The sequence below is a fragment of the Delphinus delphis genome, chromosome 6 (assembly GCF_949987515.2).
Source record: "Delphinus delphis chromosome 6, mDelDel1.2, whole genome shotgun sequence".
NCBI classification, from domain to species: domain Eukaryota; kingdom Metazoa; phylum Chordata; class Mammalia; order Artiodactyla; family Delphinidae; genus Delphinus; species Delphinus delphis.
Window position 1 is genome coordinate 70,545,860 of NC_082688.1, and position 25,563 is coordinate 70,571,422.

Below are 25,563 nucleotides of genomic sequence, written 5' to 3' on the forward strand. Positions count from 1 at the left end.
TCGCAGTCACAGTGTTTGTGTTCAAATAACCCTTATTTCACTTAATGATGGCCCCAAAACACAAGAGTAGTGATGCTGGCAATTCGAATGTGCCAAAGAGAAGCTGTAAAGAGATTCCTTTAAGTGAAAAGGTGAAAGTTCTTGACTTAATAAGGAAAGGAAAAACATGTATGCAGAGGTTGCTAATATCTAGGTAAGAACTAATCTTCTCTCTGTGAAATTTTGAAGAAAGAAAAAGAAATTCATGCTAGTTTTGCTGTTGCACCTCAAACCACAAAAGTTATGGCCACAGTGTGTGATAAGATAGTTAAGATGGAAAAGATATTAAATTTATACCATATTTTTGAGAGAGACCACATTCACATAACTTTAATTATAGTGTATTGTTATAATTGTTCTATTTTATTATTATTAATCTCTTACTGTACCAAATTTATAAACTAAACTTTATCATAGGATAAAGTTTCTATGTACAGAAAAAAACATAGTATATATAGGGTTCGGTACTATCCATGTTTTCAGGCATCCAGTGAGAGTGTTGGAATGTATTCCCCATAAGGGACTACTGCAGTACATGACAGTGGAACAACGTTATGGAGCTATTAAAAGTAAACTTATGAAGTCTATGTAACCACATGAAAAAATACTTATGCAGATCAATGAAAAAATGAGTAAGTTTAAACTTGTATGTGCACTGAGATTATATTCAATAAAAATACGTGGAATTCAGATTAAGATTAAAAGGAACTAACATTTTTAATATAATTATTTCAAAATTAATAATAGTAGTAGCTAATATTTACTAAGCACTTACTAGTGTCAAGCACTGTTCTCATTTTACCTAACATAATCCTCAAACAAGACAATTAAGTAGGTATTATTAATATCTCCATTTTATAAATGAGGAAATTGGAGTCCAAAGAGGTTTAATAACTTTTTTCAAGGTCACTCAGCTATAGTCAGAAGGCACAGAGCCAGAATTCAACCCCTGGCAATCTGGCCTCATGATGACATAACAATGAATTATTCTTCTTTTTCAAGCTGCTCTATACTATGGTTGAGATATTGCTTAAATGATTAACAAAGAAGGAATTTTCTGCAAACTTTTCTACTCAGACAAAGCTAAAGGTGTGGGAAATAGATCTCTTTAATTCTTTGCCAAATTCCATGGGGATTTCTCTAACTCTTAAGAATTATTTATTTAAAAGGAGCTTGGAAAACAAGGACAATTCCTTGTTTCTCCATTCCTACTATCACTCCTAATAAACCAGTCTCCACTATAACTGCTTCAGGGAGAGTTAATACAGCCAGCTGTCAGGGACAATCAGCTCTATCGTGCACACTGAGGTAAACATAAGGTTCATGTGTTCACATCTATCTGGTGAATACTGCTACAATTCAACTGTAGAAAAACTACAATCAAATCATAGGAAATCATGTTTCCTGGGTGAATAAATGCAAAGACACAGGCTAAAAAAAGATATGTTACAATACCATACGATATCACTTATATGTGGAATCTAAAATATGATACAAGTCAACATATCTACGAAACAGAAACAGACTCACAGATACAGAGAACAGATTTGTGGTTACCAAGGGGGAGGGAGGGTAGGAGAGGGAAGGACTGGGAGTTTTGGATTAGCAGAGGCAAACTATTATATACAGGATGGATAAACAACAAGGACCTACTGTGTAGCACAGGGAACTATATTCAATATCCTGTGAGAAACCATAATGGAAAAGAACATGAAAAAGACCATATATATGTATAACTGAGTCACTTCGCTGTACAAAAGAAATTAACACAACCTTGTAAATCAACTATACTTCAATAAAATTTTTTTAAAAAGATACGTTACAATGATTGGGGGTTTTTTCCCATTTCATAAATAAAAGCCTGTAGGAAATCCCTCCTTGAGCATTTTTGCCCATTGTCATAGCATTCTTTTTTTGCTTTCACTCAAAAACAAAGGTAAATCTGAGTATCATCCAGCAGATATAAGCAGTTCAGATTCCTTTTAGAGGAACAATCCACTGATTTCTCTTGCATAGCCTGAGACCAGAGGGTTGTGGTAACATTTTCAGCAGACCCAGAATACTGGGTCATCACTCCAAACTAGTCCTCTTTTCTAGCTCATTCCTAAGAATCAACATTCTATTTTATTTTATTTTATTTACAAATAAGAAAAAGAGTTTATTTAGAGTCCTAAGAATTGCATCTCTGGAGACACCGATTCGAATGGCAACTCAAATGTGCTCCGGGATAAATAGAAAATAGTGGGGGCTTACAAAGTCAACAAAGATATTCCTGAGAAATTACGTAGGTTATCTTTACAGAACTACAATTGCTGCTGGCAGGCATTTTCACCTGCTGGCAGCAGATTGGTTGCTAAGCCGTGGTCTCTAGGGAGTAAAAAAGACAAGTTCCAGGTGGTCTGAGGGTGGCTGCATCCAAACTCTATGCTGTGTTCAGGGGTGGACATGTGTTAAGTTCTACTTCCTCCCAGCTCCATCTTAGATCACTTTGACATAAGTGACCCCATTGTTAATTGATTTAAGGCACTGATACTTAAGAGATTTGTGTTACACCGCCTAGTACACTCAACTAACCCATCATTTATGGCCCCTCCCACATCCACTGTTCTCAGCCTCGGAGGCCTCTCCCTCCTCCTTCAGCTCCTGCCTCCAGAACACACAGAATCACAAATTCAGTCTTCCACAGACTCTGCCTTTTTAAGCAGCAATCAATGTGACTGCTGATTAGGGCCTGAAAAGGGGAAAGATTACCTTGGACCCAGCTATGTCCACCAATCTTCAGCCCAATTTGATTTCAAAGGCTATCCCAGGGGCATCTCTCAATGAAGGAAAGGAAAGGAAAGGGGGCCTGAAAACAGAACAAGTCTGAGACTGCCTCTCACAGGGGACTCGGATTCAGATCATAGAGTCTTGGAGATTGTGGTAGTTGAGAGGGATCCTGAATTAGCTTCATGCATCAGATTAGGGCAAAAGCTGGGCCCTGTCTTTAGAACTTGTTGCAGAGAGGTGAGTCACGGCAGCATCTAAAATTCACAGTAACATCGAGATTAAAGAGCTTCATAGGAACACATAGGCTGCTACAACCCTGGCATCCATGGGAAATGGTGTCACCTTCGTAGACCTTCCTAAGAAAGCGCTGCTGTCTCCCTGGAGTCTGGCAGAAGCTTTCCCCAGTCTCGCAAACCCCACTGGTATTGACTCGACACTGGAAAGACTCACCGCCTGATGAACGTGCTGAAGGCTGGTGTGATTTTTGGTGTTTGGCTTATCCCTTGGAGGAGGCATATACGCCTCTAGGCGCAGGGTCTGCACCTGAGCACCGAGGGCTCTCCCTGCCTCCCAGGGATGGACTGTGCTGCTGGAGGAAGAAAGTCAAGTCCGTCACTGCAGCTCCACTGACCCCACTTGCCAACCGATTATCACCCCAACACCAGGCGGACACCACTGAAAATGTCCTATGCGAATGGCATCTGCAGGAGCACAACAGGTAAACGGAGTTGTATAAGGAGTCAGCACTGCCCACTCCTGCTCTGTCCTGGCTGCAGCTTCACAAAGCCTCCCCTCGCCCTCCTTCTCACCCTCCACTCTCCCTTTTCATCTAAGGAGTCAGGCTCTGAGGAGAAGCCCAGGACTCAGCCTAACGGGAGAGATGAAGGGGGCAGGGAGGGGACAGAAAGGATAGGTGGAAGGAAAGGGGACGGGAAGACAAAGAGAAGATCAGAAGAAAGAGAGTGAGGCAAGCCAGGGGGAGACTGAGGAAAGGAGAAGAGAGGGAGCTCTTTTTAAATTTTTAATATATTATGGTTTAAATATTTCAGGGACTTTTCCTACAAGTCTCCAGCAGTGATGAAAGAAATCTGAGACAGAAGAAGAAGGAAACAACAAACACATAAAGATTAACTTTCAGCTAAAATAAGCTTCATTGAACGAACTTTGGGTTATAAATTGCTTTTATTCTCTGGGAGTACTTGTGACTGTTTGGATTTCGCTGATTTTTTTCCTTTAATTCTCATCGGGGTGACCTGGATAGTGTATGAGATGTTCAGCAAGTTGTCCAGTAGGTAGGAGGAAGTCACTAATTTATCCTCCCTACTTTACTGACTACCAAGCAAATCCACTTAGAGGTGAAGCTGCAGAAATGCCTTCTACATGACTGACCAGCAGTTTGACATTGTGGATTCTGGGACAGGGTGATGTCAGCAGCCTGTCAGGCCTAAACTTTGCTAATGTTTCTCAACTTTGCATAAGTCATTTCAACCGTCTGTCTTGCTTTCTCTTAGTGGCCAGGGGAGGAAAAAGACAATGATTAAAATCTACTCCATGGGGCTTCCCTGGTGGCACAGTGGTGGTTAAGAATCCGCCTGCCAATGCAGGGGACATTGGTTTAAGCCCTAGTCTGGGAAGATCCCACATGCTGTGGAGCAACTAAGCCCATGCGCCACAACTACTGAGCCTGTGCTCTAGAGCCCGTGAGCCACAACTACTGAGTCCACGAGCCACAACTACTAAGCCCGTGTGCCACAACTACTGAGCCCGCCCACGCTCCACAACAGGAGAAGCCACTGCAATGAGAAGCCCGCACACCACAATGAAGAGTAACCCCCGCTCGATGCAACTAAAGAAAGCCGACGTGCAGCAATGAAAATCCAGGGCAGTCAAAAATAAATAAATAAATAAATAAATAAATAAATAAATAAATAATAAAGTAGATTTTTAAAAAAAAATCTACTCCATGCATATTTATAAAACATTTTGAGAGTCTCCTAATGGAATTTTTTCTACAAAGTGCAAAAACATTAACCATCTTTAATGCTATGCCGAGGGGGAAAGTTATTTAACTATATTTAACTCTATTAAATTTGTTATATTATAAATTATGTGTGTGTGTGTGTATACACACACACACATAATTTATAATATAACAAATTTAATAGAGTTAAAGAGGCTATGTTGAGGGAGAAAATTTATATATAATATGAATGACACATATTATTTGATGCCAATTGAGACTTTCCTTAAAAAAAGCCATAGTGTCTTAAACTTACCTTTAAGAAAGTGAGTCTACTTAGAAAGGGCATAAAGATTCATTGAGGTGGAGAATGTTTTGTAAATAAAATATGGTTCAGTGTGAAATTCCTAACAATTTGAACAAAAGTATAGGAAGGAACTCACAGACCTCAATTTCAACATCTTAAAGTGCATGTTTTTTTCAGTCAGTGCTTTTGGTTTTTCTTAAAGTGACTGTGAAGTGAAATGGAGGATAGTGTCTGCTGTCTGGCATAGGAATGGGTATTTACTTCTTTAAAGCTATGATAGTTTTGCTAGGATTTAACTTCTATGCAGAGTGGAAGGTTAGAATATATTTACATCTCGTTGGTCCCGTCCAACTCTAAGATTCTATTAATGGCTCTTTTCCTGGGTTTATTTGTATCTAACACCTCAATTTAAATTATGTGACTTTTCCCCAGGAAGTCACAGATTATCTGAAGATGAGGAGTTGTCTTTACAGTAAGAGTGGCTTTTAGATAGTGAAACCCACTCTTTAGAACTACTTTGCTGCTGCTCGGTAACTGTTGTTTTGTACCATCCCCCTCCCCTGCTGAAATGTATACATTCCCTTTAGCCCTTTCCAGATGAGCTAAGATATGATTTTATTTCATTATCAATTCTAAAGGGACCATCTACTGATCCTTAAAGGAGCTGTCAAACTAGATTGAGTTCTCCTGTTAAAATCCTAGACCTCTTGCATACCTTTAAAAATAAAAATAACACAGAGGTGACTGGAAGATTGATCCCTCCTCCATAACAAGATTAAAGGTCACAGTTTTCAGAGAATGGATTCTATTTACTAATAAAATTTTATAGTAAGAGCCAGTGATATTCAATTGCCCTGTTGTGTGTCCAGTCACTTCTCATGATGAAACTTTTGTTTTATCCTCCACAAGAAAATGCAATTAGATCACAGTATAATCTCCTACATAAAACATTTTAATGCTCTGAATGCCCTATAGAATAGAATCAGAACTCCTCAGCATATAATATAAAGATCAAAAACATAAATGCTGATGGGCTGGAGGTTGACGACTGTACCGAGGGAGGAGAGGCCTGAGGCAAACTGAGCAGTACACACGTCATGTATAGTGCTGTGCTGGAACTAAAACAGTATTGCCAGACCCTCTAGATTTTCTAGAAAGCCTGGAATCCATATTTTTCCATGTAAAATATTCTAAATTTTAAATGTTGACACCTTATTTAAGAAAAATACTGAATGAGCCAAACAAAACCAATCTAATTTCCAAATTCAGGCCGCAGGGCCCGCTTTGCAAGGCTGGACTCTGATGTCTGCCACCTGTAGGGCTTCATCTCTCCTTAAGCACATACCCTGTCCTCTGGTCATAGTCTGAGAAGGGCACATACCCTGTCCTCCGGTCATAGTCTGAGAAGGGCAGCTCTGTAAATGCACTGCCTTCAGTCCCATGTTTGTAAGCCTCTTCTTGCGCCCTTTTCTTGCCTGCGAACATGGAAGTCATATTTCGTGATTCAGCTCATTGGCCTTTCCTCAAGATATCCCTCACCCCTACTTAGGCCATACTCACCACACTGTGCCTTATACCCCTCTCTCCAAACTCTATATAACTTCTCAATTACATTTGTAATTTACTGCTCTTTTTTATTTACCTGACTCGTCCTAAGAGACTCTAAGCTCCCCAAAGACAGGGACAGTATTTTATCAATCTCTGTATTCTCAGTACCTAATGCAGTACCTGGTACATCACCATCATCACTAACACATATAGTACTTAACTGCATTCCTAATGCCTGACAGGTATTAACTTGAACTCTCACACCGGACTGGTATTATCCTCCTCATTTTTCAGATGAGGAAACTGAAGCACAGGGTGTGACAAGATTCAACACCAAATACCCTGGAGTTAGAGGCCACACTTCTAGACCATATTTCCTCCCATATGGAGCAGTGTTATTTGCTGGAAATAAAATTAAATCTAAGTGTCATTTCCTAATAGTTGACCACTCTTTAGTATTTCTAATCCCTATCTTATGTATCTTTCAGTTGCCAGTCAAATAGAAAAGCTGAGAGGCTATTTTGCCAAGAAGGCAAAACTTCATTAAAATAATGGTGTTTAAGGAATCTAAACTCACCTAGCCTTCTGAATTCATCTGCCCTTGATTCAGCCTTGGTGAAAAACAGAGTGCAGCCTGACCCGGTGATAACCCCATTAGGGAGTTTCTTTTGGTGCAAACAGCAATTTAAGCAAATATGACCCTTCTGTTTTTTCTAGTGCTCTTTGTTATTGCAGTAAAATCCAAGTAGAATTTCATGTGGGAAATCAAAAAACCAACGACGGGGACATTTCATTACACGCAGAAATGCAATGAAATGCTTTTTATTCTCATTCAAGCACTTATTATTTACCTGCACAGCTAAGGAATGGAAGGTCTAAAAATAAACTAAGTGCTAGACTGGCCTCTGCTCTTTTACCCAGAAGGAAATTTCACAGGCCTGTCTGAAGTTTCAGGGTAAGTGCTGTCACTCTCAAAAACGAAATTGAGCTATTTGTAATGAGGTGGATGGACCTAGAGTCTGTCATACAGAGTGAAGTAAGTCAGAAAGAGAAAGACAAATACCATATGCTAACACATATACATGGAATTTAAGAAAAAAGATGTCATGAAGAACCTAGGTGTAAGACAGGAATAAAGACACAGACCTACTAGAGAATGGTCTTGAGGATATGGGGAGTGGGAAGGGTAAGCTGTGACAAAGTGAGAGAGTGGCATGGACATCTATACACTAACAAAAGTAAAATAGACAGCTAGTGGGAAGCAGCCGCATAGCACAGGGAGATCAGCTTGGTGGTTTGTGACCACCTAGGGGGTGGGAGGGAGGGAGACGCAAGAGGGAAGAGATATGGGAACATATGTATATGTATAACTAATTCACTTTGTTATAAAGCAGAAACTAACACAGCATTGTAAAGCAATTATACTCCAATAAAGATGTAAAAAAACAAAACAAAACAAAAAACCAGTAGGTCTGCATTTTCCTTTGCAGTTCAAGTACTCAAACTACAGACGTTGTTACTGTTTTTAATCTGATTATAAATATTCCAACTAAAGTAGTTAAATGTTTAGAAAAGCTGAAGACATGGTAATACTAAGAGACTGAGGTACTTTGTTGACAACTTAAATAATGTAGCCAAGGACAACGTAGGAAGTCATTTAGTGCTATTAATCAGTAATCTAAATGCATTGTGTCTACGTGCATGTGTCTTTCTCTTGGCTAACATCTGTGAAAAGATCACTGAAAAATCTGATAAAGGAACATTGTAAAAGTACCCAGTAAAATCCAAATGATTGCCATCAATTACAGCTCACCTTTTGTAAGGCTCAAACTTGACATTTTAAAACATTTTAGTTATCACCTTGCTTCAAAATGAACAATGTACTCATGGTTAAAATTCTACCTTCCTTTCATCAAGATATTTGTGACTAGAAAATTCAATCCTCTAGTAAGTATTTATTTTACTTCTGTAATTTTTAAAATAAAGATTTCATGCCCTGTATATCTTTTTTCCCCAGAAAAATGCTGTTCTATATTCCTGACCCATGAAAAGTGCTGCCATCTGCTGGCCATCTATATAAGAGTTTGGGGTCCTTGAGGAAAGAACTCTGAAAAACTCCGTGCGTTGTTCTACCAGCAACTGAAGCTGAGTACACTTGTCACTTTAGAATTGCCCTTTCAATTATAACACCTCTCTCACTCTCTCACTCTCTCACTCTCTTTCTCATATGTTGACTTGTAGGGTTAAAAACAAACGAAAAAAGGTAATGTTTGCTGCCCCCTGCTGTTCAAATTCCTTAGCATTTCCGAGCTTTTCTCTCTTGCTGACACTAAAAACATAATAATTAATGCATTTGTTCCTCCATTCATTCACTCATATAGCCGTTCACTCAGTTATTCATTCGATGAATGAATATAAGCCATCCTATGCACCTACAAACCATGATGTATGCAGATGACTGGGACACAAAACTGACCAATGTGACAAGGAAAGAACAAAGAAGAATTTCAAGGCAAAATTACATGAAATCTGTTTTTAAATGTCCCTAGAATCCATCAGTTCAGTTGTACAAAATCTGTGATGCCTGGGCTTAATAACAGTCTGAGGGCTTCCCTGGTGGCGCAGTGGTTGAGAGTCCGCCTGCTGATGCAGGGGATACGGGTTCGTGCCCCGGTCCGGGAGGATCCCACATGCCGCAGAGCGGCTGGGCCCGTGGGCCATGGCCACTGGGCCTGCGCGTCCGGAGCCTGTGCTCCGCAACGGGAGAGACCACAGCAGTGAGAGGCCTGCGTACTGCAAAAAAAAAAACAAAAAACAAAAAACTAATAAAATAGTTTAATTCATTCAGTTATTTACCACAACCAGGAGTGTTAAAGAACTTGGGGTGCAGATAGATCTTTTATATACTTACCAAGCTATACTAATTTTTTAAAAATAGAATGTTACCTTAAGGCTGGCCTAGTACATATTTGCATATCTTTTACTTCTTATCCTAATAAATACCAGGCACTGTTTCCTTTTAAGAATTGTTTTTTTCTTCTCGTGGCAGGGGAAAAAGAATTTAAGTATTTAGAGAACTACCTATGGAAAAATTTCTCTGAACACAATTTTGTTAAGTTTTGTTGTGTCTATTTGACTTTTTTTTTTCCAATGACTATACTGTATGCAATGATGACATTGCAGTCTTTGAATCCGAATTTATACCAGTTGAGACATCTCTGGGGTCTTCATGTCTGCATGGGCTTGCCTGACTGGGATTTGAAGGGGCAACAATTTTTAAAATTTATTATTATTACTATTGATTTTCTTACTGTCCTCTTAAGATTTTTTTTTTTTTTTTTTTTTTTTTTGCGGTACGCGGGCCTCTCACTGTTGTGGCCTCTCTCATTGCGGAGCACAGGCTCCGGACGTGCAGGCCCAGCGGCCATGGCTCACGGGCCCAGCTGCTCCGCGGCATGTGGGATCTTTCCCGGACCGGGGCACGAGCCCGTGTCCCCTGCATCGGCAGGCGGACTCTCAACCACTGTGCCACCAGGGAAGCCCCCTCTTAAGATATTTTGTTATCAATGTTCTGCTACATCCAAAGTGGCTGCTTGCTAATACAATTTCACCTTTTTACCTAAGCTTCCAATGCCAAACTCTAATCCACTGACAAAAGTGGTGGCCAAAATGTCCCTACCCATAATATCTGTGACACAGAAACATTGTAAAAAGATCTGAGTCACACAGAATTGGGGATCTGCAAGGACACACTCAGGTTGTTCAGAATTTTTATTTCAGCAAATTTCTACAAGGTGGTGGGGAGTTATGTGAGTTGCTTCAGCCATGACAACTTGACAGCTTTAACGTGCCCAGTTGAGAAAGGGTTACCACCAGCCTGGGTCTATTTTGTAGTACCCATCCAGCACTGACACACTGGTCAGTAGCAGAGATGTGACCTTCAGTGGGAAAGCTGATATGGTCAGCTGAGATGATATATTTCATGCATTTGTGTGAACATTTCTTCTTCAATATTTGATGCTCCTGGAATGATTTAGAAAAGTCTTTTAAATTAGCATGTAATTTAGTCGTATTTAAAGACATAAACCATTGTAGATTTTTCCCCGACAAGGGAACGTGGGACATGGAAGGACCATTGCTCAAGACCTGGTGTGGACAGCTATTGGCAACACCATCTCAGTACCTTGTTGGCTAGGTGATAGAAGCTGGCAAGGTATGTACAAGGGATTACATGAAAATAGAGAAAGCTATTGAAATATCCATGTAGTGCCATAATCAGAATTGTTGTAAGATGGCATCGGTACTTTTTTAGAATTGTCTTCAGAAAGACAAGGGTACAGGTAAACAGTAGGAATTTATAGGCCAGAACAGTAGGGCAAGATGCTACTTTCATAGACAGACCCTTGAGACTCCTATTGTCTTGTTGAAGATTCTTTAACCAATCAAAAAGGGAGACCACTGATTATTAGAAATTTTGTCATACTTTGATTCTGGGGATTGTTAAGAAAAAATTATCTAAAACTTGGAAATAAGCCAAAAAGATTACTGTCTGCCTTTTCAAAGACATATTAAAGCATTGTTCAACAAGTCTGCCCAAAGGTCATCTTCTTCTGGGAGGGGAATGGCAAACAACAGCCCAAGCCCTGCTCAGCCAAACCAGCTCTCCACCTGTTTTTGCATAGCTTCAAATGAAGAATGGTTTTTACAATCTTAAGTGATTGGGAAAATATCTAAAGAAGATTAGTCGGGGTAGGAAGATGGCGGAAGAGTAAGACGCGGAGATCACCTTCCTCCCCACAGATACACCAGAAATACATCTACACGTGGAACAACTCCTACAGAACACCTACTGAACACTGGCAGAAGACCACAGACCTCCCAAAAGGCAAGAAACCCCACACGTACCTGGGTAGGGCAAAAGAAAAAATAAACAGAGACAAAAGAATAAGGATGATACCTGCACCACTGGGAGGGAGCTGTGAAGGAGGAAAGGTTTCCAGACACTAGGAAGCCCCTTTGCGGGCGGATACTGCGGGAGGCGGAGGGGGGAAGCTTCGGAGCCGCGGAGGAGAGCACAGCAACAGGGGTGCGGAGGGCAAAGCGGGGAGATTCCCGCACAGAGGATCGGTGCCGACCAGCACTCACCAGCCGGAGAGGCTTGTCTGCTCACCCGCCGGGGCGGGCGGGGCTGCGAGCTGAGGCTCGGGCTTCGGTCGGAGCGCAGGGAGAGGACTGGAGTTGGCAGCGTGAACACAGCCTGCAGGGGGTTAGTGCACCACGGCTAGCCGGGAGGGAGTTCGGGAAAAGGTCTGGAGCTGCAGAAGAGGCAAGAGACTTTTTCTTCCCTCTTTGTTTCCTGGTGCGCGAGGAGAAGGGATTAAGAGCGCTGCTTAAACGAGCTCCAGAGGCGGGTGCGAGCCGCGGCTAAAAGCGCGGACCCCAGAGACGGTCATGAGACGCTAAGGCTGCTGCTGCCGCCAACAGGAAGCCTGTGTGCGAGCACAGGTCACTATCCACACTCCCCTTCCCGGGAACCTGTGCAGCCCGCCACTGCCAGGGTCCCGGGATCCAGGGACAACTTCCCAGGGAGAACGCACGGCACGCCTCAGGCTGGTGCAACGTCACGCCGGCCTCTGCCGCCGCAGGCCCGCCCTGCACTCCGTGCCCCCCGCCCCCCCCCGCCCTGGCCTGGGTGAGCCAGAGCCCCCGAATCAGCGGCTCCTTTAACCCTTTCCTGTCTGAGCCAAGAACAGACGCCCTCCGGCCACCTACACGCAGAGGCGGGGCCAAACCCAAAGCTGAACCCCCGGGAGCTGTGAGAACAAAGAGAAAGTGAAATCCCTCCCAGTAGCCTCAGGAGCAGCGGATTAAAGCTCCACAATCAACTTGATATACTCTGCATCTGTGGAATACATGAATAGACAACGAATCATCCCAAATTGAGGAGGTGGACTTTGAGAGCAAGATTTATGATTTTTTCCCCTTTTCCTCTTTTTGTGAGTGTGTATGTGTATGCTTCTGTGTGAGATTTTGTCTCTACAGCTTTGCTTCCACCATTTGTCCTAGGGTTCTATCCGTCCGTTTTTGTTCTTTTTAAATTTTTTTTCTTAATAATTATTTTTTATTTTAATAACTTTATTATATTTTATCTTACTTTACTTTACTTTATCTTCTTTCTTTCTTTCTTTCCTTCCTTCCCTCCTTCCCTCCTTCCTTCCTTCCTCCCTGCCTCCTTTCTTTCTACTTCTACTAATTATTTCTTTCTACTTTTTCTCCCTTTTATTCTGAGCCGTGTGGATGAAAGGCTCTTGGTGCTACAGCCAGGAGTCAGTGCTGTGCCTCTGACGTGGGAGAGCCAACTTCAGGACACTGGTCAACAAGAGACCTCCCAGATCCACATAATGTCAAATGGTGAAAATCTCCCAGAGATCTCCATCTCAACACCAGCACCCAGCTTCACTCAACGAACAGCAAGCTACAGTGCTGGACACCCTATGCCAAACAACTAGCAAGACAAGAACACAACCCCACCCATTAGCAGAGAGGTTGCCTAAAATCATAATAAGGCCACAGACACCCCAAAACACACCACCAGACGTGGACCTACCCACCAGAAAGACAAGATCAAGCCTGATCCACCAGCACACAGGCACTAGTCTCCTCCACCAGGAAGCCTACACAACCCACTGAACCAACCTTAGTCACTGGGGACAGACATCAAAAACAACGGGAACTACGAACCTGCAGCCTGCAAAAAGGAGACCACAAACACAGTAAGATAAGCAAAATGACAAGACATAAAAACACACAGCAGATGAAGGAGCAAGATAAAAACTCACCAGAGCTAAAAAATGAAGAGGAAATGGGCAGTCTACCTGAAAAAGAATTCAGAATAATGATAGTAAAGATGATCCAAAATCATGGAAATAGAATAGACAAAATGCAAGAAACATTTAACAAGGACCTAGAAGAACTAAAGATGAAACAAACAATGATGAACAACACAATAAATGAAATGAAAAATACTCTAGATGGGATCAATAGCAGAATAACTGAGGCAGAAGAACGGATAAGTGACCTGGAAGATAAAATAGTGGAAATAACTAATGCAGAGCAGAATAAAGAAAAAAGAATGAAAATAACTGAGGACAGTCTCAGAGACCTCTGGGACAACATTAAACGCACCAACATTCGAATTATAGGGGTCCCAGAAGAAGAAGAGAAAAAGAAAGGGACTGAGAAAATATTTGAAGAGATTATAGTTGAAAACTTCCCTAATATGAGAAAGGAAATAGTTAATCAAGTCCAGGAAGCACAGAGAGTCCCATACAGGATAAATCCAAGGAGAAATACACCAAGACACATATTAATCAAACTATCAAAAATTAAACACAAAGAAAACATATTAAAAGCAGCAAGGGAAAAACAACAAATAACACACAAGGGAATCCCCATAAGGTTAACAGCTGATCTTTCAACAGAAACTCTGCAAGCCAGAAGGGACTGGCAGGACATATTTAAAGTGATGAAGGAGAAAAACCTGCAACCAAGATTACTCTACGCAGCAAGGATCTCATTCAGATTTGATGGAGAAATTAAAACCTTTACAGACCAGCAAAAGCTGAGAGAGTTCAGCACCACCAAACCAGCTTTACAACAAATGCTAAAGGAATTTCTCTAGCCAAGAAACACAAGAGAAGGAAAAGACCTACAATAACGAACCCAAAACAATTAGGAAAATGGGAATAAGAACATATATATTGATAATTACCTTAAATGTAAACGGAATAAATGCTCCCACCACAAGACACAGATTGGCTGAATGCATACAAAAACAAGACCCATATATATGCTGCCTACAAAAGACCCACTTCAGACCTAGAGACACATACAGACTGAAAGTAAGGGGATGGAAAAAGATATTCCATGCAAATGGAAACCAAAAGAAACCTGGAGTAGCAATTCTCGTATCAGACAAAATAGACTTTAAAATAAAGACTATTACAAGAGACAAAGAAGGACACTACATAATGATCAAGGGATCGATCCAAGAAGATATAACAATTGTAAATATTCATGCACCCAACATAGGAACACCTCAATACATAAGGCAAATACTAACAGCCATAAAAGGGGAAATCGACAGTAACACATTCATAGAAGGAGACTTTAACACCCCACTTTCACCAATGGACAGATCATCCAAAATGAAAATAAATAAGGAAACACAAGCTTTAAATGATACATTAAAAAAGATGGACTTCATTGATATTTATAGGACATTCCATCCAAAAACAACAGAATACACTTTCTTCTCAAGTGCTCATGGAACATTCTCCAGGATAGATCACATCTTGGGTCACAAATCAAGCCTTGGTAAATTTAAGAAAATTGAAATTGTATCAAGTATCTTTTCCGACCACAAGGCTATGAGATTAGATATCAATTACAGGAAAAGATCTGTAAAAACTACAAACACATGGAGGCTAAACAATACACTACTTAATAACGAAGTGATCACTGAAGAAATCAAAGAGGAAATCAAAAATACCTAGAAACAAATGACAATGGAGACACGATGACCCAAAACCTGTGGGATGCAGCAAAAGCAGTTCCAAGAGGGAAGTCTATAGCAATACAATCCTACCTTAAGAAACAGGAAACATCTCGAATAAACAACCTAACCTTGCACCTAAAGCAATTAGAAACAGAAGAACAAAAAAACCCCAAAGTTAGCAGAAGGAAAGAAATCATAAAGATCAGATCAGAAATAAATGAAAAAGAAATGAAGGAAACGATAGCAAAGATCAATAAAACTAAAAGCTGGTTCTTTGAGAAGATAAACAACATTGATAAACCATTAGCCAGACTCATCAAGAAAAAAAGGGAGAAGACTCAAATCAATAGAAATAGAAATAAAAAAGGAGAAGTAACAACTGACACTGCAGAAATACAAAAGATCATGAGAGATTACTACAAGCAACTCTATGCCAATAAAATGGACAACCTGGAATAAATGGACAAATTCTTAGAAATGCACAACCTGCCAAGACTGAATCAGGAAGAAATAGAAAATATGAACAGATCAATCACAAGCACTGAAATTGAAACTGTGATTAAAAATCTTCCAACAAACAAAAGCCCAGGACCAGATGGCTTCACAGGCTAATTCTATCAAACATTTAGAGAAGAGCTAACATCTATCCTTCTCAAATTCTTACAAAATATAGCAGAAGGAGGAACACTCCCAAACTCATTCCACGAGGCCACCATCACCTTGATACCAAAACCAGCCAAGGATGTCACAAAGAAAGAAAACTACAGGCCAATATCACTGATGAACATAGATGCAAAAATCCTCAACAAAATACTAGCAAACAGAATCCAACAGCACATTAAAAGGATCATATACCATGATCCAGTGGGGTTTATTCCAGGAATGCAAGGATTCTTCAATATACGCACATCAATCAACGTGATACACCATATTAACAAACTGAAGGAGAAAAACCATTTGATCATCTCAATAGATGCAGAAAAAGCTTTTGACAAAATTCAACACCCATTTATGATAAAAACCCTACAGAAAGTAGGCATAGAGGGAACTTTTCTCAACATAATAAAGGCTATATATGACAAACCCACAGCCAACATCGTCCTCAATGGTGAAAAACTGAAAGCATTTCCACTAAGATCAGGAACAAGACAAGGTTGCCCACTCTCACCACTCTTATTCAACATAGTTTTGGAAGTTTTAGCCACAGCAATCAGAGAAGAAAAGGAAATAAAAGGAATCCAAATCAGAAAAGAAGAAGTAAAGCTGTCACTGTTTGCAGATGACATGATACTATACATAGAGAATCCTAAAGATGCTACCAGAAAACTCCTAGAGCTAATCAATGAATTTGGTAAAGTAGCAGGATACAAAATTAATGCACAGAAGTCTCTGGCATTCCTATACACTAATGATGAAAAATCTGAAAGTGAAATCAAGAAAACACTCCCATTTACCACTGCGACAAAAAGAATAAAATATCTAGGAATAAACCTACCTAAGGAGACAAAAGATCTGTATGCAGAAAATTATAAGACACTGGTGAAAGAAATTAAAGATGATACAAATAGATGGAGAGATATACCATGTTCTTGGATTGGAAGAATCAACATTGTGAAAAAGACTTACTACCCAAAGCAATCTATAGATTCAATGCAATCCCTATCAAAGTACCACTGGCATTTTTCACAGAACTAGAACAAAAAATTACACAATTTGTATGGAAACACAAAAGACCCCGAATAGCCAAAGCAATCTTGAGAAAGAAAAACGGAGCTGTAGGAATCAGGCTTCCTGACTTCAGACTATACTACAAAGCTACAGTAATCAAGACAGTATGGTACTGGCACAAAAACAGAAATATAGATCAATGGAACAGGATAGAAAGCCCAAAGATAAACCCACACACATATGGTCACTTTATTTTTGATAAAGGAGGCAATATAGTGTGGAGAAAGGACAGCTTCTTCAATAAGTGGTGCTTGGAAAACTGGACAGGTACATGTAAAAGTTTGAGATTAGATCACTCCCTAACACCATACACAAAAATAAGCTCAAAATGGATTAAAGACCTAAATGTAAGGCCAGAAACTATCAAACTCTTAAAGGAAAACATAGGCAGAACACTCTATGACATAAATCACAGCAAGATCCTTTTTGACCCACCTCCTAGAGAAATGGAAATAAAAACAAAAATAAACAAATGGGACCTAATGAAACTTCAAAGCTTTTGCACAGCAAAGGAAACCATATATAAGACCAAAAGACAACCCTCAGAATGGGAGAAAATATTTGCAAATGAAGCAATGGACAAAGGATTAATCTCCAAAATTTACAAGCAGCTCATGTAGCTCAATAACAAAAAAACAAACTACCCAATCCAAAAATGGGCAGAAGACCTAAATAGACATTTCTCCAAAGAAGATATACAAATTTCCAACAAACACATGAAAGAATGCTCAACATCATTAATCATTAGAGAAATACAAATCAAAACTACAATGAGATATCATCTCACACCAGTCAGAATGGCCATCATCAAAAAATCTAGAAACAATAAATGCTGGAGAGGGTGTGGAGAAAAGGGAACCCTCCTGCACTGCTGGTGGGAATGTGAATTGGTACAGTCTCTATGGAGAACAGTATGGAGGTTCCTTAAAAAACTACAAATAGAACTACCATATGACCCAGCAATCCCACTACTGGGCATATATCCTGAGAAAACCATAATTCAAAAAGAGTCATGTACCAAAATGTTCATTGCAGCTCTATTTACAATAGCCCGGAGATGGAAACCACCTAAATGTCCATCATCGGATGAATGGATAAAGAAGATGTGGCACATATATACAATGGAATATTACTCAACCATAAAAAGAAACGAAATTGAGCTATTTGTAATGAGGTGGATAGACCAGAGCCTGTCATACAGAGTGAAGTAAGTCAGAAAGAGAAAGACAAATACCATATGCTAACACATATATATGGAACTTAAGAAAAAAGAAAATGTCATGAAGAACCTAGCGGTAAGACAGGAATAAAAACACAGACCTACTAGAGAATGGACTTGAGGATATGGGGAGGGGGAATGGTAAACTGTGACAAAGTGAGAGAGCGACATGGACATTTATACAATACCAAATGTAAAATAGATATCTATTGGGAAGCAGCCGCATAGCACAGGGAGATCAGCTCGGTGGTTTGTGACCACCTAGAGGGGTGGGATAGGGAGGGTGGGAGCTAGGGAGACGCAAGAGGGCAGAGATATGGCAACATATGTATATGTATAACTGATTCACTTTGTTATAAAGCAGAAACTAACACACCATTGTAAACCATTTATACTCCAATAAAGATTTTAAAAAAATAATAAAGAAGATTAATATTTTGTCACATGTGAAAAGTATATGAAATTTAAATTTAAGCATCCATAAGGTTGTACTGGAATACAGCCAGGCTCATTCAATCAGATATTGTTTATGTTTTTGAGTTTCAAACACTCCTCAATTTTTGCCTCTTTGTAGGCAAGGTTTGCAGACCCTTTACCTGAGGGCTGTAACTTTGTTTTATTGTTTCTTACTGATAAGCGTTCAGACTCTGGTGGTTGATATCTTGCTTGTTAAGATAGATAAGTGACAATCTTTTTTCGAAGTTGAAGATGCAGGTGGTATCTGTTCACAGACATGATAACCCCGAAGGCTAGAGGTTTATTGCCTTGTAAAATATATACCAGTTTTGTATCTAATTTTTCCATCTTATTCTAACATTCTCTTTTCTGCTGTTGCAGCATCTTACATCCTCCGTTGAATCAGCTTTGTCATCCTGCTGGTTCCTTTATTAATGAGTTAAATACATCTCTGACATGTGCCAACTATTTATTTGTTTGAATGTTTTTAACTTTCTGAAAACTTAATTTGACATGTTCTTCTAAAATCGATTCTTTTATTAAGAAAACTCTACAGTGGTTGTTGTCAGTTCAAATTACCTACAGCAGGCCAGTCCCATGCTTCTAATATTTGTATGCTCTTTTCTCAAAATGCATAATGATGAAAACTGCTAGAGTCCCCTTGGAAGGGGGATCAATTTGTCTTGAACTCCATGCCCCATACACAAAGAACAAAATAGTGCCTTACAGTCAGCTGGTGGGTGGGTGCCTGTTTTCTGAGAAGTTAAAAAATTGTTTAAATTTTGTCTAGAAATGCTAATTTCTTCCCAGAAATGGCTTATAAATTACATCACTGAAAAAACCAGACCAGACTTGGGACACTGTTCCCTTCACAGACATCACAAGTTCAAGAGCAAATGCTTGAGCGTCCTGAAATTTAAAGTAGAAAAGTCCAGAAGTCCAGTTTAGCCCTGTTAAAAAGAAAACTACAAGCCCAAAATGGCATCACTTGCTTGTGCTAAAAGCCCATGAAACCAAAATTAGACTCAATACCTAACCTAACCGCAGTTTCGACCTTCCTCAGAAATAGTTTGAAATTTTCTGAACAGCACCAATGAGGTAATCTGTCACAAGGGTCCTCTCCATCCATCTCTCCCTCCTCCCCTCCCCCACTACAGAGGAAGAAGAGGCAATATGCATGATAAAACCCTTGCTGGTCCTTTCCATCCAAAAAGATGTCCTGGCCTAAAAATAATCATTTCTTTTCTTTTGCTAATAGCTCCCTGCCCCATCCTTCTTCCTATAAAAACCTTCCATTGTGTACAACACTTCTGAGAGCGCTCTAGTTCTAGCTAGGTGGGATGCTGCCCTTATGAATTGCCTAATAAAGCTAGTCAGACTTCCAATTTACTCAGTTGAATTTTGTTTTTAACCCTTCCAGGTTTCCAACTCCTTCTTTGTCTAGGGGTCTTCTAATGCTTACAGGATTTAACTTGTTTACAGGGTCTAACTAACTCTCCGCAGGGAGGCAGTGCTGAGTAGAAACTGGACTTGCTGGTCACATTAAAGCACATAAGTTGGTCAAGATCCTCTAATTGTGAAGCAGCCATAAAACCCAAGTACCTGTGTCCCTGCAATGGTTCCCCTCTGAGTAGTGGGCTACCAACAATAGGACAAGCAGCAGACAGGCTCCTAGGAAACTACATTTGGGAGGAACTCCCAGCCTCCTGCTCTTTCAAAGGAGCACCCCAATCTTCTACTTTTATTCTTTGCTATTTCATTTTATGACTTAAAAGAAATAGAAGAAAAATTACATTGCAAGAAAATTTAAACCTAGAGCAAATGATAAGGAGAGAGTGAAAGTCTTTACTGTTTAAGTGAACAGTATACAGGAAGCACCCAGTGATGTTTTGAATGAAATTATGCTTGCATCGTGTTTCAGTGTTTTACTGCTATAGGGAAAGAGGAAAGTCTACCCTTCCACAGCCATTCTCCCACCCCCAGAGTAATCTGCAAAGTTTCTGTATATCAGAACATCACTGTCACCCAGCATTTTGTTGAAGAGTTTAATCCATCCAGGGAGTTTAAATTGGATTATCCCAGTAGAGAAGGGATGGGGATTTTGAGAGTAAGGCATTATCCCAGTGAAGGGCTGGTATAACGGGGGTGGGGGGTGGGGGGTGGGTGACCAGCCAGTGCTGAGTGATGAAGACATGAGTCTGGATTCTGAAATCTAGTTGGCTTGGATTTTGGCTGGTGTGGGTAAGGTTAAAGATGGCCCCGGCCCTGTTGACCCAGGCTGGGAGTTAGGTAATATTTTATCCCCTTGAAAGCCTGACCTCAAACAGCCAGAGTTTGTAGGTCAGAAAGGTTATCCAGCAGCACGTTACTCTGTTTATTTTCTTTTTGCCATCCCTGAGTCTTGGGTCAACCCCTCCCCTGCTCTGTCCCCCACGAATTAACAGAAAGGAGCAAACCCCCGGTTGGGTCACGGTGATAAAAAGAGCCAACCGCGCCCCGCCCCGCCCCGCGTTAGCAGCTGGAGGTAACCTTGGCGAAGAGCCTGTTCCCTCCTCTCCACGATTTTCCCTCCCGCGAGAACTTCTGCACCGAGAATGGGCCTGGTTTTACAGATAAGGCCGAGCTTGCAGCTGAGACGAGGCGGAGCCGGAGTGCTGCTCTTCCTTCTTTGTAGCGTTCTTGTGATGGTTAACGGAGCTGATTAAAGTGCAAAGCACAGAGTCTGGAACAACATAAGTACTCAATCAGCGGTCTCCATTATTCTCACTATCATGAGCCCGTTAGTTATAACTGGGGGTCGAAAAAAAAATCAACGGAGAACCAGAAAGGTCTGCAAACGGGGCGGGACACTGGAACCTCAAATTGAGGTGGGGGGGTGGCGGGGGAGAGCCCACACCAGCAGCCAATCCAGCTGTCCCGGGGAGGAAGAGGAGGAGCCACAGCCGCCCCCGGGACCTCGTTGGTCAACCCCGGGCCCAGAGCCTGAAACCGCTTCGCTCCGCCGCTGCACGTCTCCACCCCGCCCGAGGCCGTCGCTCCTTCCTCGCGCAGCCATGGCCTCAGGTGCCACTCCCGCGGCCGTGAAGGTGAGATTAGTCGTTCCGGCTGCTGCGGTCCTCCGTGCCCTGTATGATCCCGCTCCCGCTCGGGGGGACCGCGCCTCTGGGCCGTGCGCCCAGCCAGTGCGCCCCCGCCGCGGCGGGGAGGGTCTGAGGCCGGTTAGCCCAGGGGCGGCGAGCGGGGCAGAGGGAACAATTGCAGAGTCGTCCCCCAACCTTTGGTCTCAGCTGCACTCGCAGCGCGCAGCGGGTAGGCAAGCACTTAAGAGAGAGGGACAGCGGACCGGTGCTGCGCCCGCGCCCAACCCTTCCCGAGCACCTTTCTGGGCAGATGCGTCTGGCAGGGGCTAGCGGGTGTGCCAGGTGGGTGGGTACCTGCAACCGCTGAGACGGACTCCTTGAGCGCTGACCGACTTCAAAGCTTCCGCTCTGACTTGGCTCTCTGCCCGCGGCCCACGTGGGAAAACTGCATGCTTGCTCTTTTGCAAGCTTCCGGCTTTTTTGTGTGTTCTAAACTTAGGCCTTCTCTGCTTTAGGAACTCTTGAGAGTTTTTTACAACACCGAAATGGAGTATAGGAATGCTGGGCCACTCTCTGGAGGCCTCTGGCTTTAAACTGCTTTGCTGGCAACCTTGAAAGTTAGGGATCAGTTTCCTTGTGCCCTTGGTCCTCACAGGTCTCGGTACAAGGCATCATTGTGCAGTGGGAGCTTTGGCCGGAGGAGGGCACGAGTTCCGAGGATTGCAACAAGTTTCCCTGGGGCTTTGACGCACTTCTTCCTGGTTGATGTCTCGCAGGGAGAGACTGTAGAATTCCAGTCCACAGAAATAAACAGGATCAAAGTTAAGATCTCTTCCAGGCTGTTTATGATCAGCTAAAAACTCAGTTGACTTGTTTGGCTTTAGAAATTCTTGGCCGTGAGATAGGAAGGCCCGTCGCCTTCAAGTCTCTCTCTTGACTCCGCGTTTTGTGTTCAGTTCCCCCTGGAGAAGGCAAATCTCTGAGATCAGTGTGTAATCAACCAGAGTGATTAGCTTAGTAGGCCCTTGCAGCTTTCAGACACTTGATATCAGGGGGTGGGTTGGGGAGAGTTGCAGTCACATTTAGATACTGTATTCCCTTTGCCATTTTGAAAAGAATCTTGCATTAAACAAATATTGTAGAATGCCTCTTCCTTATCAGTCATGGAGAACAAAGCAGAATTTTTATGAAGCTCTTTTTCATTTCAGTAAAATGGGAACATTACTGCAGGGTTTGCTGGGACGTTAGAATTGTATTGTCTTTGTAGCACATGGCTGAAACTTATTAAATGGTAGTGCTTCTGAGTGAGGGAGATGAGATTAATTTTGAACATCTTTTCTCCAAAAATTAAATTATGATAGGCCACAGTTTTCAGTGGGCAGGCAGGAAACTATTGCCTTTCCTTTACAGGAATACACTTAAAGTGACATTAAAAATAGAGAGCGGTGGTATTTAAAACAGTCTCACTTTAACCTGGTTTTGCATTCTCCCTACCACAGTTTCCCTGTAAGATTAGTGCAGTGCATTTAAGTGCAGAATGGGCACTGTGATCAGAGCCCTGATGTAAATATTGAATGATGTACATTTTTGTTCTTGGCCAGCTGCTGAATATAAAATGAATAGGTACAAATAGTGCTAGGCCTGCCTGCTGATTTCTCTCTTTGGGGTTAGAACAGGTGATAATTTTGCTGTTGCAAATCCATGATTCCTACACCACTTCTGCCAGACTGCTGAGGCAACATCCTATATAGAAAACATGAACTGCTAGTGTCCAGAGCAAAATAAGCTAATGGAAACCATATCCTATCCCCAGATCATAAAACATAGAGCTGGAGTGTTCCTTAAGACCATATAACCACACAAACCTCTTTTTGTGGACATAAAGCTGAGGCCCAGAAAGGTCACCTAAGGAGTCCAGAATTATAGTTGGACCTAGGTAGTGATAGAATTGGCCTAGAGCCTGGCATTCTGCCAACTACATGTTGTGAGCCATTTCTGAAATCTGACATGTGGTCCCTGTGCCCTGTTTTATTCTGTTGACAAAGGCCATGCAGCCTTAAGGAAGGGGGAGTGTAGAGTGTTTGCATGAAGCAAGCTGCTTGCCGAATGCCCAGTGGATACTCTCCCGTAGTATTAGTAGCAGCCACTGTCTGGGAGGACCTCAGGGAGACAGTGTCCTCCGGCAACAGCCACGGGCAGTGGCATGCTTGGCCATGCAGAGGGCTGAACCGGATCTCTGGCATTCCGGAGGGCTCCTGTAATGGGCCATGGCTCCCCTAGGCAGCTGCCCAGCTTTTACTCTGAGGGATTAAAAATAACTCTTGTTTACATGGTTGCTATGACAAGGAGGGGATATGGTCCCATCATAGTTGGGTAGTGGGCTATAAACAAAATGGTATCAATATTAAGGGGGACGGGCAAGTCTAGACTGTTGAGAACAGGCCTTTGAAACTCTCCTTTTTGATGGCTGAGTGCGGCCAGCAAAGGCCTTCACACTGAAAGTCCTTGAGTGACCTTCAGAAACTGGTAGACAACCCACAGGCCCCAGTCAGAAACCAAATGACCAATGAGCCTTCATTTTTTGCCTAGAGACACAATGCCATTTGGGGTACGACAATTCCTCCCTTAGTATAACTGTCCTGAGCATTGTAGGACATAGAACACATCCTGGGTCCCCTCTCCCCACAAAATGCTGGTAGCACTCCCTCCAGTCATTGTGGCAGCCAGAAATTTCCCCGTGGATTTCCAGGCACCTCTCAGGAGAGCCTCAGCACTTGGTTGAGGACCCCTGGGCTGTAAATCCCTGAGACAGAGACCGCCTGGTGAGGAGATGAAGCAGCAGCCAGGTTGGTGTCCTGAGCAGCAGAGAAAAACAGAGATGGGGGCTTTTTTGCTGTTGTTACTTTGAGAAAGGGGTGTGTGTGTGTGTGTGTGTGTGTGTGTGTGTGTGTGTGTGTGTGTGTGTGTGTGTGTGTGTGTGTGTGTCTGCTTTGTGTCTTCATTGTGTTGCGCGGGCTTCATCTTGAGGTGGCTCCTCTTGTGAGGCACAGGCTCTAGGCACACAGGTTTCAGTAGTTGTGGCACGTGGGCTCAGTAGTTGTGGCTCATGGGCTCTAGAGCTCAAGCTCAGTAGTTGTGGCGCATAGGCTTAGTTGCCCCGCGGCATGTGGGATCTTCCCAGACCAGGGATTGAACCCGTGTCCCCTACATTGGCAGGCGGATTCCTATCCCTTGCACCACCAGGGAAATCCCTGAGGAAGGTTTTTTGATTGTGATTATAATCATGGTATTCTAGTCTGTGCCTCAAAAGCATCTAAAGCAGTAGTTCTCAAAGCCTGTGCTGCATCTGCACCCTCCTGGGAATTTGTTAGAAATGCAAATTCTTGGGCCCTTCCCCAATCCTGCTGAATCTGAAATAGGGAGGTGGGCAGCAAATTGGATTTTCAAGAGCCTCAGTAGATTCAGGTACCCGCTAAAATGTGATAACCATTGGCCATGGAGCTTTGAAAAGGCTGGGCATCTGCATTTTTAACAAGTTCCTCAGGTGTTTCTTAGTGAACTAGTTTCCTTGGCTGCTCTCACAACCACCACAAACTGGATGGCATAGAACAACACAGGTGTAGTCGCTTAACAATTCTAGCAGTCACAAGTCCAGAATGAGTCCTATGGAGCTAAACTCAAGATGTCAATAGGGCAGGTCCTCTTGGAGGATCTAAGGGAGAATGTTTCCTTGCTTTTTCCAGCTTCTAGAGATCACCAGCGTTCCTTGGCTCTGGGCCCTACATTACATCGCCTTTTCTCCCCCTGCTTCCATCATCACATCGCCTTCTTCCTCATTTGACCTTATTAAAAGGACCCTTGTGATTACATTTAGGGTCCACCCAGATAATCCAGAATCAT

The 25,563-nt window shown here is 42.1% G+C and overlaps 1 protein-coding gene across 2 annotated transcripts in view; it reads left to right on the forward strand.

Moving 5' to 3' along the window:
* The first annotated feature begins 21,538 nt into the window (after positions 1-21,538).
* The window catches only part of MTAP (methylthioadenosine phosphorylase), a 39,163-nt gene continuing 35,138 nt past the window's right edge, over positions 21,539-25,563 (forward strand). The window contains exon 1 of one of the 2 annotated variants that reach the window (XM_060014841.2): positions 21,539-21,669. In XM_060014841.2, coding sequence (XP_059870824.1) covers positions 21,637-21,669 — 33 coding nt within the window. In that variant the 5' untranslated portion in view covers positions 21,539-21,636. The remainder of the gene's footprint in view (positions 21,670-25,563) is intronic. The other variant, XM_060014842.2, reaches the window with a different exon arrangement.